Here is a 12,592-nt window from a genome sequence, read left to right as displayed (position 1 = left end):
CCAACTACCACACACGGTGAGCTGCTTGTACGTGATGTTTATTTATATTTTAATTTGGAGTTCCCCCCCTCCCCTTTCTCTTATTGTTTCATTCTTCGCACTGCGTCGTACATGGACGGTCGAGCTCTGCGGCTATGTTACACGGTGCGTGGTTGTTAAGACAGTCGAGCAAAGTCCGTCATAAATAAATATGAATGTACAAAAGAAATGTATCTAATCTCGAACTTGTGTGTACATGGGATATACGGATATCCGCACGTAGGAACGTTGAAACTTCGATATCAGCAGACGTGCGTGATTACACCAAACGCACTGATGATAATGTTTGGCATGTATTGCCTTGCGTCAGTGGTCCCCAACCTTTTTTTGCCCAAGGGCACATTTGAGAGTTTATGAGATCGTGGCGGGCACCAACCAATTAAAGCCAAATTTTCTTTTCTCTGGACAAATAAGATATGGACACCAAATAATACACAAAACGACACGACGTTTATTGATACAAGAAACCACGCAATCAAAAATACGTAATTTTATAAGTACAATTATTATTACTCAAGTGGGAAGTTAGTGTGATGTTTGACACTGCATTTCAGCGGCCAGTTTTACAAATTTGGGAGAGTAGGATGATGTTGCTGCTCGCAATCGTCAAGATGGGCATTAGTACGTAGAGAACTGTGCTTTGATTTTATAATGTTCATGGTTGAACGGCCTTTATTATTCAGTATAACCTCTTTCCGTATCAACGCGGGCACCGCGTTGGGGACCACTGTTGTACATTATTTCGCCCTCACATCTTCATCAGTTATCAGAGTGATTATTCTCTTGTAACATTGATGTCACTGTTAGGTCAAGGTCATGACAAAGTCAAGACAAGATCGCCCCAATAGTTTGCCAGATAGAGGTCTTTAAAATTCTCAAGGTCATACGTATTTATGCCAAACGGTAAATACCTGATTGACCATACTCATGTCAAAATGAGGTCACGTATAGGTCAAGGAAGCCACGACAAATTCGGCCCAATAGTTTCGTAGATACTGGTCTTAAAAAATCTCAAGGTTATATCTTCTCACCAATATTTCTGCTAGCCAGTCACCCTAGGGCCACTACCCCAGTCGCACCCCTTCCCAGGGCTATCCCCTTCTTTGGGCCAACCCTCATGATCACCCCTACCCAAGATCGCCCCCCCGGGACCATCCCCTCAGGATCCCTTCAGCATCACCATATCCCAGGAACCACAGCATCCCCTAGGACCCAAGGATTCCCTGATGAACCCCAGGGACACTGCCCTCTAGGACCACGGCAGGATCCCCGAAGACAATCACCTCTAGAAACCCCTATAACCCCCTCCAGGATTCCTCGGATTTACCAGGACTCCCCATGACCATCCTAGTATTCCCCACAGATTTCCTAGGATCCCCACCAAGGATTCCCTACCTAGATCTAGCAGAATCTGCCACCAAACATTTCCAACAGAATTTCCCACGATCGCAACCCAGGATTCCCAGGGATTCACCACATAATATTACCCACGATCCCGCAGGATTCCCCACCAAAAATCCCCATATTATCCCACATAGGATCCACAACCAGAATTCTAAACGCGGGGCCGCCACCCCAAAAAAAAACCCCGCGCCCTAACCCCCCCCCCCCCGCGCCCTAAACCCCCCCGCGCCCTAACCCCCCCCCCGCGCCCTAACCACCACCCCCCCGCGCCCTAAACCCCCCGCGCCCTAAACCCCCCCGCGCCCTAAACCCCCCCGCGCCCTAAACCCCCCGCGCCCTAAACCCCCCCGCGCCCTAAACCCCCGCGCCCTAACCCCCCCCCGCGCCCTAACCCCCCCCGCGCCCCAGCGCGGATGTACACAGTCTTTACGTAATATTTTCTTAAACAGCATTAACCAACTGATGTTTGTAAAGGAGAAGGATGGTATTTGCTTTGAGGTATGGTCACGTGAGATCGTCGATGACACCAACGTTTCCCAGAAAGATAATGTGTCGATTCTCACATCTTCAGTCCTGAATTCTGATAGAGTTTGTTTCTGAGAAACTTTGGAATTTAGCAACAAGTCTACACGTCACCAAAGCTTATAAGAACATAATTATCCTCATCGCCGTAAAACTCTCAAATCTGAGATGGAAAGAGTATTTTACCAGGACGTTAGCATCTACGTAGGAGTCCACATGGCGCCAAAATCCATATTTACATCCGTGCACTTGCGACCTTCTGCCAAAAGGGACCAAGGGAGACTCTCAGAACCAAAATACTACATGTCAGCTTGCAGTTTATATATTGATTTGAATGTTTTATTACGATCTGCACTGAAGATCGTTGCAGGATTTTGGAACGTGATTTATATTCAAATGTGGTGTCTTGAGAATGTAACAAGAGCTTATATCCGAGTTCCCTTTCTTATTTAGCTTTCCCGAAATATCATCTTAATATAAATGTGCTTTTGTATCGTGTTGCCGGTTTAATTTAAAGCCGCCATGGACAATCTAGAAGATGCAGACGTCATGCCTGAAATCGAAAAACGTGCGAAATTGTCCAAAAAGCGCACAAAACCAAAAATTTTTGAAAAATTCTGAATTCAATTTTTTTTCGAAAATCTTTAGTTGGGTGTCTTATAGATGCTCGTGAAGTACAACCTGGTGGCATAGGGGCTGTGTAGTGGCGACATATGCAATAATCGTTTATAGTGCTTCGTTCATTGAGCTGTAGTTTACGAAATCCCACCTGTTTTCATAAATGATGAAAGATATTTAGGTTATGGAAATGTTTATTAGTTGGTGTCTTATAGGTGATGTTGGTCGGACTTTTCAAATGACTCAGCTCGCGAGACGTTTTCGCCCTTCTGCAAAATTACTTGTGAGAAATTATCGCGCAGGGAGAATGTCGGTGATGAATTTGCGTGATGTCTTGAGTGCCAACATGAAATGTGACGAGGATAAGTTCGTGTTGGAAACGACGTGGTCGATTTCACTGGGTGATTTATAGGTAGACGTGCAGGTATTCAAGAGTTGTGTCTGGTATCAATCTGAGCAGGGTGTCGAAGGTTGCTCTGTGCAGTAACATAACGGCGACCGACAGGTTATGTGACAAATGTGCCCTAGGATGTAGGCGATGTAGATGCAAATTGTGGGCTACTTGTTTCATAGTGCTTCGTGCGAAGTTGATTGAGCTGTAGTTTATTGGGTGTGGTTGGATTCATAAATTATTTTATGATTTTTGAGGTTATGGAAGTGATTGGTAGTTGGTTTCTTATAGGCGAAGTTGGTAGCTCGTTTCGCCTTAATTTTTTTCTTTACTTCCTGTCGTTTTTAAAGGAGAAGATGTGTCACTAATGGTATTCACGGAATAAAGTTTGAGGTCTTCATAATTTTACAGTCTTTGGAGTGGTATTTCAGTCAGCATTTGGTTCGGCAGTGCCGTGTAGTGTTCGCGGACGGGCATATACCTCAGGTGTATTGTCGGTAGATGACAGGACAGTTCGTCAGGGTGCGCACATATTGATCATTGAATATCCCTCATGCTCCGCCGGTGGCGGGATGTGTTCGCTGTTTTTCAGACGTTGCCGTCCCTGCGTGCGAGAAAATGGCGCAGCTCCTCTGCTGTTATTGTTTACTTCGGACGGCGTGATGGTAGGATGCATGCCCAGTCGAGTGCAGCTTTACTCTCTTATATTTCCAATGCTTGCAAGTTTATTTGATCTGATGTTTGTCATCTTTCTCCTGTGTGAAGTACGTAAAGTGGAAAATATTTTGGTTGCACGAAAGGCCGGATTAGTTGCCAGTAGGTTATTAATGTGGTGTAGAGTGCCTTCGTAGTAAGAATTAATACTGGTCTCTCAATGCGGATGTTTATTTCTGTACATGGTTTTGTTTCAGGTAGGCGTGAATGCAAGCATATGGGATACTTCAGCCGTTATGCAGTTTCGAGTCCATCATTACTACGGAGGTAGCAAGACTTTGCCCCGGTAGCTGACATGACCACTGTGCATGATGGACACAGTTCATCAGTCGATGCGGTTGGGATGACCCACAGACTCGTGGTGGCAGCCTCTGTTTTTGTGACTTGCATGTGGAAATTCAGTAGCTGTTGATTTAAATTTGTGCAAGAGCTTATCGCAGTGAAGAAGCTAGAAGTAAGCAGCTAGGGTTACAGGTTGTAATGTTGGTTATGTGGCCACCACACCACACCACAGTTGCCCACTTTTGATTCCTAGTGACCAAGTATGGGGTGTTCGTAGCATGCCTCACAATGCCACAAGGAAGACCTCAGGCCCTCGTGCGATTATATACCTTGCTTTCCGAGGAGGTGTACTGTTATAGATTTAGTGGGAGTGCCTAGTCTGTCTCAAAGAGGAGTTTGAGATCAGGGGATGTGCTGAGTAGCAACTTTCATGTGAACTGTAGCTGTAGTGTGTGTTTACTGGCATCAACCAAGACATGGAGGACCAATTTGTCTGAATATCAGTGTTTCAGAAGATCAGTTGTGTGCGTGATGGGGAAGCAGCTTTTTTGGAGTTGGAGATGTGAAGAACGAGACAGAACGAAGCACCTGGAGTGTTTGTTACTTGGATAAGGAATTGCATTATTCAGGTATGTTAGAGAGTAGAGTTTGTTTGCATTCCATAGATCCTTCTTAGGAGTAATCCAAAGGATGCAGTACAAGTCATTTCATACAATAAACATAAACTTCAGGACTTCATTCAATATACGTAAACCTCGGTACTTTTGACACAATTACAAGAACGTGTTTCACATATGAATGTACATAACCTTCAGATTTTGCAATTCAAGTATGAAAGCTAATTTCAGTGCAGGCTTGAATACATTTATATCACAATTTAGAGTTTTAATTGTTGGTTGGTGATTATTAAATAACTTGACACGTGTAAAGTACACTCCTCTTTGACATTTAGCAGGGTTTACATCTTGTAATTAAATTATGTACATCTGTATTTCTTTTAAAATTATCCAACTTTTCCACCACAAATGATAGCAAGCAGAGTATAAATTCCCTTGCAAGTGGAAGTATATTAAATTTACGAAATAATTCTCTACAAGGTAAGCTGCTTTTGACACCTGCCATTGTTGTGATTATTTTCTTTTGCATGTAAAAAGCCTTATTACTGTCTGTTGAATTCCCCCAAAATATTAATCCATAAGACACCACAGAGTGGAAATAAGCAAAGTAAACTAGCTTTATAGTATCTATTGTCATGGGTGGTATGACTGTTCTGATGGCAAGGCACGCAGAGCTTAATTAGGGAATAATATACTCAGTGTGCTTCTTTCAATCTGAGGTGTTGTCAACTTGTAAGCCAAGGAAATTGTTTGTTTCAACTTCCGCGATTAATTTCTCATCACCGTAACCTCTCCTTTTGCCTCTGTACGTAGGTACATGCACATTCACAACATTCCCTAGGGTGGAATGCTCTCCTCGGGAGCTTACAGAGTTGTTCACGCCGACATTGTTGGTGCCCCGGCATATTCCTGCAGGCAGTCCACATCCCTTCTGTACTCACGTTTTCGGGCGTATGCATTGTGCAGTGTTGATGGTTGTCGTTCCGTGCGCCGTGATGTCCGCTCGCTTGCTCTGTGTTGGGGTACTGTAGTATGTATTTTCATTAATGTTCTAGGACACCGGCCATGCCGTCATCATGAAGTTACCTGCTTCAGTTCCCTCTGGGTGTTCTGTTTGACAAGGCTGGGGTGAAGAACCAGAACGATATTGGCCGCAGTTAGATGACCTGTTACTGGCGAGTAAAACCTCTGTGTTGTGCCCCTGACACGAGATAGGGCGTTGGACCAACATTTCTCAAAGAGAGAGCATATTAATTGGCTCACAAAGTGCAGCGTATGTATAGAGCTACAATAACTGGATGTGAGTGAGTGAGTGTGTGTGTCTGTCTGTTCATAAGAGGCACCAGTACAAGAAGTAGGACACTGTCTTCTGACTTCATATCACAAAGAATATTAACTGGATGAATATTCGGAATATGTACCAAGTTGGAAGAGGAATACTTTTTCTGCCAAGCAACGGTAATGCTCTGACAGAGGCTGACTGCATGTTGGATGTTTGTTCTTACGTGTCTAATCCCCTGTATGTCTATGAACGGCATTCCCCCCCGCCCCCATTTCAGATTAATTATTTGAATAAGCAGGAGGCACCCATTAGATAAAATAAGTTGGCATGAGATTGTTCCATTTCAGACGACTTTGCCTCCAATGTCTGTGAAAGTGGCCCCTTGAGATTCTAGATTTCTTGTGTATCTTACACCTTTCCTGGTATATTGCAGGAGGAGTGCACCAACACTAGACAGACTGATATCCGAGAGAAGACCGCTTGTGTCCCCGATGGTTGGCCGTCCTGTTGCTGAGTGCGTACATGGAGAAGAGGACTGAATGCAGCGTGTAAATTTTGTGTGCCTCTGGAGAGGTGGTGGAGTTTTCTGTTATTTAACCCATTGACAAGGGCTTGCTCTGTTGTGGTAATTGTGTTGCAAGTGTGATAGCAACTTAGATATGAATCATGTGAACGTGTAAGGTGTGGATGTCTAGTTATGTGTGTGGGGTGTTCTACGGAGTGTAGTAAAATAGTAGAAATGTCGGCCGCAATCACATTGCGTTGATAAGAGTCTGCTTCATAGTGTGGTGGCCAACACATCTCGGAATGAGAGAGAGTTTGTCATGTGTGACAGGCTGTAAGTTGCAGGTGCTCTTGGCTTTGGCCGCAGCTTGTCACCAAAGATGTGATTCCTCTTCCTGGAAAGAATATGTTATTTCGTTTTATCTGCTTCATCCCATTTCACATTCTCAGTTCAAGCTAATGCCACAGGAAGATCCTCAAAACGTCGGTAATTCTGCATCTGTTCGGAAGCAGATGGGGGGGCTCTGCAGTTTCACTCGTTTAGGAAGTGCGGTGATGAAGATCTCTGGCATAGCTATACCAGACAGTCTTGATAATAGTGGATGTCCGTTCTCTGACCCAGGAGGGCTTTAAAAGTGTGCTGACCACGCATTACTTAGTTTGTATTTTCTCTATGTAAATCTGTAAAGAGATGTCAAAGCGGGAGGTAACGGGAATACTTGGTGATCATCACCGAGAGGGAGTTTCCAAACAGTCGTTAACGGGAGATGCGCAATAGCAGTTGTCCTATGATCGAAAAGTGTGACTTGCCAGTGATGAGATTGCTTTTTGTAAGTTAGGTAAGTGCAATGAGTTTTATGGATTGTGTGTGTTTTTCTGCAAGTGGTTTTCAGCGAATATTGCCGGCATTAATTTTGTTGGTAGTGTATTAAGTGTTGATTGCTGCATGTGCCAAAATGAAGTCTGACGAAGGGAAGTTGGTGTTGTTGAAGTACGGTCACCAGTGGGCTGGGTCGTTGGGTGTGTTATAGATGCTCGTGAAGTACAACCTGGTGGCAGAGGGGCTGTGTAGTGGCGACATATGCAATAATCGTTTATAGTGCTTCGTTCATTGAGCTGTAGTTTACGAAATCCCACCTGTTTTTATAAATGATGGAAGATATTTAGGTTATGGAAATGTTTATTAGTTGGTGTCTTATAGGTGATGTTGGTCGTACTTTTCAAATGACTCAGCTCGCGAGACGTTTTCGCCCTTCTGCAAAATTACTTGTGAGAAATTATCGCGCAGGGAGAATGTCGGTGCTGAATTTGCGTGATGTCTTGAGTGCCAACATGAAATGTGACGAGGATAAGTTCGTGTTGGAAAGGACGTGGACGATTTCACTGGGTGATTTATAGGTAGACGTGCAGGTATTCAAGAGTTGTGTCTGGTATCAATCTGAGCAGTAACATAACGGCGACCGACAGGTTATGTGACAAATGTGCCCTAGGATGTAGGCGATGTAGATGCAAATTGTGGGCTACTTGTTTCATAGTGCTAAGTTGATTGAGCTGTAGTTTATTGGGTGTGGTTGGATCCATAAATTATTTTATGATTTTTGAGGTTATGGAAGTGATTGGTAGTTGGTTTCTTATAGGCGAAGTTGGTAGCTCGTTTCGCCTTAATTTTTTTCTTTACTTCCTGTCCTTTTAAAGGAGAAGATGTGTCACTAATTGTATTCACGGAATAAAGTTTGAGGTCCTCATAATTTTACAGTGTTTGGAGTGGTATTTCAGTCAGCATTTGGTTCGGCAGTGCCGTGTAGTGTTTGCGGACGGGCATGTACCTCAGGTGTATTGTCGGTAGATGGTGCGCACATATTGGTCATTGAATATCCCTCATGCTCCGCCGGTGGCGGGATGTGTTCGCTGTTTTTCAGACGTTGCCGTCCCTGCGTGCGAGAAAATGGCGCAGCTCCTCTGCTGTTATTGTTTACTTCGGACGGCGTGATGGTAGGATGCATGGCCAGTCGAGTGCAGCTTTACTCTCTTATATTTCCAATGCTTGCAAGTTTATTTGAACTGATGTTTGTCATCTAGCTCCTGTGTGAAGTACGTAAAGTGGGAAATATTTTGGTTGCACGAAAGGCCGGATTAGTTGCCAGTAGGTTATTAATGTGGTGTAGAGTGCCTTCGTAGTAAGAATTAATACTGGTCTCTCAATGCGGATGTTTATTTCTGTACATGGTTTTGTTTCAGGTAGGCGTGAATGCAAGCATATGGGATACTTCAGCCGTTATGCAGTTTCGAGTCCATCATTACTACGGAGGTAGCAAGACTTTGCCCCGGTAGCTGACATGACCACTGTGCATGATGGACACAATTCATCAGTCGATGCGGTTGGGATGACCCACAGACTCGTGGTGGCAGCCTCTGTTTTTGTGACTTGCATGTGGAAATTCAGTAGCTGTTGATTTAAATTTGTGCAAGAGCTTATCGCAGTGAAGAAGCTAGAAGTAAGCAGCTAGGGTTACAGGTTGTAATGTTGGTTATGTGGCCACCACACCACACCACAGTTGCCCACTTTTGATTCCTAGTGACCAAGTATGGGGTGTTCGTAGCATGCCTCACAATGCCACAAGGAAGACCTCAGGCCCTCGTGCGATTATATACCTTGCTTTCCGAGGAGGTGTACTGTTATAGATTTAGTGGGAGTGCCTAGTCTGTCTCAAAGAGGAGTTTGAGATCAGGGGATGTGCTGAGTAGCAACTTTCATGTGAACTGTAGCTGTAGTGTGTGTTTACTGGCATCAACCAAGACATGGAGGACCAATTTGTCTGAATATCAGTGTTTCAGAAGATCAGTTGTGTGCGTGATGGGGAAGCAGCTTTTTTGGAGTTGGAGATGTGAAGAACGAGACAGAACGAAGCACCTGGAGTGTTTGTTACTTGGATAAGGAATTGCATTATTCAGGTATGTTAGAGAGTAGAGTTTGTTTGCATTCCATAGATCCTTCTTAGGAGTAATCCAAAGGATGCAGTACAAGTCATTTCATACAATAAACATAAACTTCAGGACTTCATTCAATATACGTAAACCTCGGTACTTTTGACACAATTACAAGAACGTGTTTCACATATGAATGTACATAACCTTCAGATTTTGCAATTCAAGTATGAAAGCTAATTTCAGTGCAGGCTTGAATACATTTATATCACAATTTAGAGTTTTAATTGTTGGTTGGTGATTATTAAATAACTTGACACGTGTAAAGTACACTCCTCTTTGACATTTAGCAGGGTTTACATCTTGTAATTAAATTATGTACATCTGTATTTCTTTTAAAATTATCCAACTTTTCCACCACAAATGATAGCAAGCAGAGTATAAATTCCCTTGCAAGTGGAAGTATATTAAATTTACGAAATAATTCTCTACAAGGTAAGCTGCTTTTGACACCTGCCATTGTTGTGATTATTTTCTTTTGCATGTAAAAAGCCTTATTACTGTCTGTTGAATTCCCCCAAAATATTAATCCATAAGACACCACAGAGTGGAAATAAGCAAAGTAAACTAGCTTTATAGTATCTATTGTCATGGGTGGTATGACTGTTCTGATGGCAAGGCACGCAGAGCTTAATTAGGGAATAATATACTCAGTGTGCTTCTTCCAATCTGAGGTGTTGTCAACTTGTAAGCCAAGGAAATTGTTTGTTTCAACTTCCGCGATTAATTTCTCATCACCGTAACCTCTCCTTTTGCCTCTGTACGTAGGTACATGCACATTCACAACATTCCCTAGGGTGGAATGCTCTCCTCGGGAGCTTACAGAGTTGTTCACGCCGACATTGTTGGTGCCCCGGCATATTCCTGCAGGCAGTCCACATCCCTTCTGTACTCACGTTTTCGGGCGTATGCATTGTGCAGTGTTGATGGTTGTCGTTCCGTGCGCCGTGATGTGCGCTCGCTTGCTCTGTGTTGGGGTACTGAAGTATGTATTTTCATTAATGTTCTAGGACACCGGCCATGCCGTCATCATGAAGTTACCTGCTTCAGTTCCCTCTGGGTGTTCTGTTTGACAAGGCTGGGGTGAAGAACCAGAACGATATTGGCCGCAGTTAGATGACCTGTTACTGGCGAGTAAAACCTCTGTGTTGTGCCCCTGACACGAGATAGGGCGTTGGACCAACATTTCTCAAAGAGAGAGCATATTAATTGGCTCACAAAGTGCAGCGTATGTATAGAGCTACAATAACTGGATGTGAGTGAGTGAGTGTGTGTGTCTGTCTGTTCATAAGAGGCACCAGTACAAGAAGTAGGACACTGTCTTCTGACTTCATATCACAAAGAATATTAACTGGATGAATATTCGGAATATGTACCAAGTTGGAAGAGGAATACTTTTTCTGCCAAGCAACGGTAATGCTCTGACAGAGGCTGACTGCATGTTGGAATTGCATTATTCAGGTATGTTAGAGAGTAGAGTTTCTTTGCATTCCATAGATCCTTCTTAGGACTAAACCATGGGATGCAGAGCAAGTCATTTCATACAGTAAACATAAACTTCAGGACTTCATTCAATATATGTAAACCTCAGTACTTTTGACACAATGCAAGGACGTGTTTCACATGTGAATGTACATAACCTTCAGATTCTGCAATACAGGTATTAAAAAAAATTACAAATTAATATACATAAACCTCAGAATTTTAAATAGAAATGCAAAACCACTTTAAATATAGATTATAGATATACATAAAACTGAAGAAATTTCAGCAGAGGTGAATTAAACTGCAGAATGGAAAGTGTGAGTGATGAGGTGACCTCTCAATGCACGCTTGAACACCTTTAAATCATTTAGAGTTTAAATTTTTGGTGGAAGATTATTAAATAACTTGGTACGCGTATAGTACGTTCCTTTTTGACGTTTATTAGGGTTAGCATAGACTATACAAAAATTATATGCTTGTAGTTAATTTTTATTTCAGTGTTGTTGAGATTTGTCAAACTTGTTTCCACTTGCAAAATAAAAGTCTAGGTGTCCATGAAACCCAAAGTTTCTGGAAATAAATATGACATGCGCCCTGATGTGGAGAAAAGGTGTTTAGAGTATTACAGTAAGTGCAGTACGTGAAAGTATTATAACAATGCCGCATGGAAGTTACTGTAACTAAAACATTTGACTTCCCTTACTCGTTATAACTTGAAACTGTTGGTTGTGTTTTCCAGTTCGTGGAGACAGCATCTAGTGCTCAGAAGTCAAGCACGACGGATCCGTTCTACCGTCGTCAGTGCTGGGAAATAATTTGCTGTTTCTTGGTGGCATCCCTGAATTTTAATGATGATGAGAATAGAGTGCAGCAGCTGTTCTCCTGTCCAAGGTATATAAGAGCAGTTGGAGGCAGTCTATGAGGCACTGTTATAGATTTTTCTCTGAGCACCCAGAACTCATCATTTACTGGTTCAGTGAGCCCGTTAGAGGCTGTATCACAATTAGTTTGGGTTTAGTATCCTGCCAGTACCAGGAGGCTTCTACAAGTAATGTATTTCTTTGTCATATCATAAACCCAGATTTCCCATTTGCTCTGTGCCTCTTACATCAGTTGCTGATTTAGGAAGCAGCAACTGCATTGGCCACTGCTGTGACCATTGAACATTAGGATGTGAGTGTAATTGTCTTTACTCATTGTGATTCGCTGTTGCAGTTTTGATGATCCACATGTGGAGATCTCCGCAGTCCATGGGATTCCGTACAGATTGCAGGACAAGCAAGCCAGAGCCACTCACCAGATGGCAGTCACAGGTAAGTTCATCCATTTGAGTAAATTGTTTAATAAACTTCTTTTCTGAATTACAATGCCATTATTGAAAGAAGAAGACCTTTTTTCCTGAAAGGTAGCAAATGGTTTTAATGAAATGAAGAACTTGTCTATTTCTTCTATTGAGACTACAAAGAAACAATGAAGAACGTGATTTTTCTTTGCCAGTGTAAGGAACCACATTTTGAGGCTGACCTCCACATAGTTCTATAATTGAGAATGCATGGAGTTTACCTCCATGCTCCCACTGCCTCACGGCATGGCGCTTAGTCACAAGGATAACTTCAGCTGATATAGCGAACCATTAAATGTTTGAAAACCATAATCGGTGTTGGTTTTCTGTAAGTCCAAGTGGTGTTAGAACCCAAAGACCACTGTGAGAACCTGAAATCTCTCTTAAAACCACATTTAGTATGTGAA

The 12,592-nt window shown here is 42.9% G+C and overlaps 1 protein-coding gene across 1 annotated transcript in view; it reads left to right on the top strand.

Moving 5' to 3' along the window:
* The first annotated feature begins 1,924 nt into the window (after window positions 1–1,924).
* LOC147870844 (transformation/transcription domain-associated protein-like) overlaps window positions 1,925–12,592 on the top strand; it is a 68,527-nt gene continuing 57,859 nt past the window's right edge. Inside the window, exons 1-3 of the mRNA XM_087341816.1 lie at window positions 1,925–1,951; window positions 11,583–11,734; window positions 12,059–12,156. Coding sequence (XP_087197942.1) covers window positions 1,925–1,951; window positions 11,583–11,734; window positions 12,059–12,156 — 277 coding nt within the window. The remainder of the gene's footprint in view (window positions 1,952–11,582; window positions 11,735–12,058; window positions 12,157–12,592) is intronic.

The sequence above is a fragment of the Zootermopsis nevadensis genome, unplaced genomic scaffold (assembly GCF_977971745.1).
Source record: "Zootermopsis nevadensis isolate Lab colony 2312 unplaced genomic scaffold, Znev_1.0 Znev_ptg000092l, whole genome shotgun sequence".
NCBI classification, from domain to species: Eukaryota; Metazoa; Arthropoda; class Insecta; order Blattodea; family Termopsidae; genus Zootermopsis; species Zootermopsis nevadensis.
Note: the sequence above shows the minus strand (reverse complement) of the source record. Positions and strands in the feature narration are given on the sequence as shown.